Source organism: Pygoscelis adeliae, unplaced genomic scaffold, assembly GCF_000699105.1.
Source record: "Pygoscelis adeliae isolate BGI_AS28 unplaced genomic scaffold, ASM69910v1 Scaffold588, whole genome shotgun sequence".
NCBI lineage: Eukaryota > Metazoa > Chordata > Aves > Sphenisciformes > Spheniscidae > Pygoscelis > Pygoscelis adeliae.
Window position 1 is genome coordinate 44,481 of NW_008825322.1, and position 1,063 is coordinate 45,543.

Here is a 1,063-nt window from a genome sequence, read left to right on the forward strand (position 1 = left end):
TGGTGGAGCGGTGGCAGCGTGTGCCTGAAGTGACATCGGTGGCCTCCAGGTGCCTGGCAGCCCTCAGCCGGAGGAGGGGAGAGGCAATTCCAAACTGTATGTTGGCGATGACAGTCGGTGGGCAGTCCCCACTGCCCGAGGCACGACATCTAGCCAGTGATTCATGCAGGCGTGCCCTGCGGAGGCTGAGCTGGGGGGACTCCCGCTCGCCACGGGAGCGGTGGCTGCCAGGAATGGGCAGCGCAGGTGCCATGGTCCCCGAGAGCTGCGGATGCGGGTGATGCTCCGACCTCTGCACGTACACGACCGCGTCGGCACTGCTGGTTGGAGCGGTGTGCCTACTCCGCCGTGACCGCTGTTGGTTCTTATCGCATTCCAGGTCCTGCCCCTGGTCTCGGGAAGAGGGACACTCGCCAGCTCAAGCGTGGAGCCGGGCTCGCTGAAGCCACAAATCTGAGCTGCGAGGGCCAGAGTGGGAGAGCCCAGTGTCTGCTCAGGAGCCTCTGGCCGCGTCCAGCTTGAGCAAGTGTTGCTCTTGTGTTGAGGTGGTGGTGGGTGCCTGAGATGCTTCTGCCAACCCACCGCTGCTGAGGGGCTGCTGGTTTTGCTGTCAGGACTAGCTGGGATCCAGAGGAGGCAGCTCCAGCCATGAGTTTCACTTTCTCCTTAGCTTAAACCTTGCCTGGGAGCTGCCTGCCCGGCAGGGCTGCAAGCCGCTGCCCGAGGCTGCAGCCGCGAAGGAGGTGGGAAGGCTCCCTTGTGCAGTGCTGCGATCAAGGCAAGCACTGGCTCGTTCCTCTGCTCTCCAGCCGCCACCTGAGGTGAGAGCAGCATCTCTCCCGCAGGCGAGGCATGTACCGGCCTTGGGCTTGGGCTCGGGCTCCTGCCCGTGGCAGGGGAAGGGCTCGAGGGGGGACCTTTTCTTTTTCCTCCCCTCGCACTGCTCGCTGGTGGTCTCCTCTGCAGCAGTAAGGAGGACTCCAGTCCTGCCTGCCCTGCTGGCTGCTTGTTGCTGCGTGATGCCCTGGGGTCTTTGTGCTCCCCCCCAGCCGCTGCCCCAGGC

The 1,063-nt window shown here is 64.6% G+C and overlaps 1 protein-coding gene across 1 annotated transcript in view; it reads left to right on the forward strand.

Annotated features, from left to right (window-relative positions):
* Window positions 1-251: 251 nt before the first annotated feature.
* Window positions 252-1,063, forward strand: part of MYLK2 (myosin light chain kinase 2) — a gene marked incomplete at its 3' end in the record, with an annotated part of 10,645 nt that continues 9,833 nt past the window's right edge. Inside the window, exons 1-2 of the mRNA XM_009330290.1 lie at window positions 252-273; window positions 380-472. Of these exons, the coding sequence (XP_009328565.1) occupies window positions 252-273; window positions 380-472 (115 nt within the window). The remainder of the gene's footprint in view (window positions 274-379; window positions 473-1,063) is intronic.